General features: G+C 63.3%; 1 protein-coding gene across 1 annotated transcript in view; it reads right to left on the bottom strand.

Annotated features, from left to right (window-relative positions):
* The window catches only part of FBLN1 (fibulin 1), an 89542-nt gene that overhangs the window by 87044 nt on the left and 1318 nt on the right, over positions 1 to 1180 (bottom strand). Inside the window, exon 2 of the mRNA XM_014533168.1 lies at positions 5 to 137. Coding sequence (XP_014388654.1) covers positions 5 to 137 — 133 coding nt within the window. The remainder of the gene's footprint in view (positions 1 to 4; positions 138 to 1180) is intronic.

The following is a 1180-nucleotide window of genomic DNA, read 5'->3' on the forward strand; positions in this document are numbered from 1 at the left end:
TCACCTTCACGAACACGGCCTCCAGGCTGGCGTTGGCGGCGGACACGGCGCAGCTGTCCTGCTCGTTGGCCAGGTTGATGCCAGTGGCACAGTGCAGCTCCTCCAGCTGGCTGTGGCAGCACTGCTCCTGGACCATCCTGTGGGGGAGGGCGGGGCGCTGGCGAGGGCCGCGGCGCTGCTGGGGGCTCCCAACCCACCCCCTCTCACCCCCACACACAGCGCGTGGCACAGAGTGCTCAGGAAGTGTTGGGAAGACTGAACACGGGGCAGGGTGCCCGGGGCCGAGTCAGGAGACCCAGTTGTCCCACCAGAGCCCCGATCGCCTCCCTGGGCTCTGAGCCTCACCCACAGAACGTTCCCCTCTGTTTAAAAAATAAAGACAGCCTGCCCTGGCCGGCAGCCCAGTGGTTAGAGTGCCGGGCTGTGCACACCGAAGGGTTGTGGGTTCGCTCCCTGCCCCAGGTGAGGCACGTGCAGGAGGCAACCAAGTGATGTCTCTCCCTCACAGGGATGTTTCTGCCCCTCTCTCCCCCGCCTCCCTTCCACTCTCTCTGAAAGCAATGGAAAATTATCCTCAGGTGAGGATTCAAAAAATAAAAAATGCAGGCGGCTGCCTGCTGACTCTGGGCCAGACCCCTCATCCTCCTCCAAGTCGGATTCATCTCGACACTCACCCCCACTTTCCAGACTCGGAGGGAGTAGCTCCAGAGGTGGAGTAGCTTGCCCAAGGAGCAGAGTGAGGGGTGGGCAGGCGAGCAGGAGTGTGCAAGTCACAGGCGTGGCTCCCACCAGACCCTAAATAACCCCGGCTTCGGCCCAAACCAGCCAGGGCAGGAGGGGCCACCGAGCGTACCTGTCCGGAGACAGAGGCCACCCCCCGCCCCCAGCCTCCCTGCGCTTCGGCCAGACCACCTCTGCCCTGGGCGGCAGCCCCAGCCTGCCCTTCCCCTCCTCCTCCCCCCGGGGGCTCTGCACCCCGCTTCCCCTGTGGTTCCAGAACACCCTCCAGCTCTGGGATGGGCTTGCCTGTTGCTCATGCTTTGGGTGGACTTGCAAATAACAGGCATTTCACTAACTTGTCAGGAAGAGCAACCGGATAAGCGTCCGTCCGTCCGTCCACTCATGCGAAAGCATTGGCTGAACAGGAAGCAAGTGCTGGCGAGGGTGCGGGGAAGGGACC

This window comes from Myotis brandtii, unplaced genomic scaffold (genome assembly GCF_000412655.1).
Source record: "Myotis brandtii unplaced genomic scaffold, ASM41265v1 scaffold952, whole genome shotgun sequence".
Classification (NCBI taxonomy): domain Eukaryota; kingdom Metazoa; phylum Chordata; class Mammalia; order Chiroptera; family Vespertilionidae; genus Myotis; species Myotis brandtii.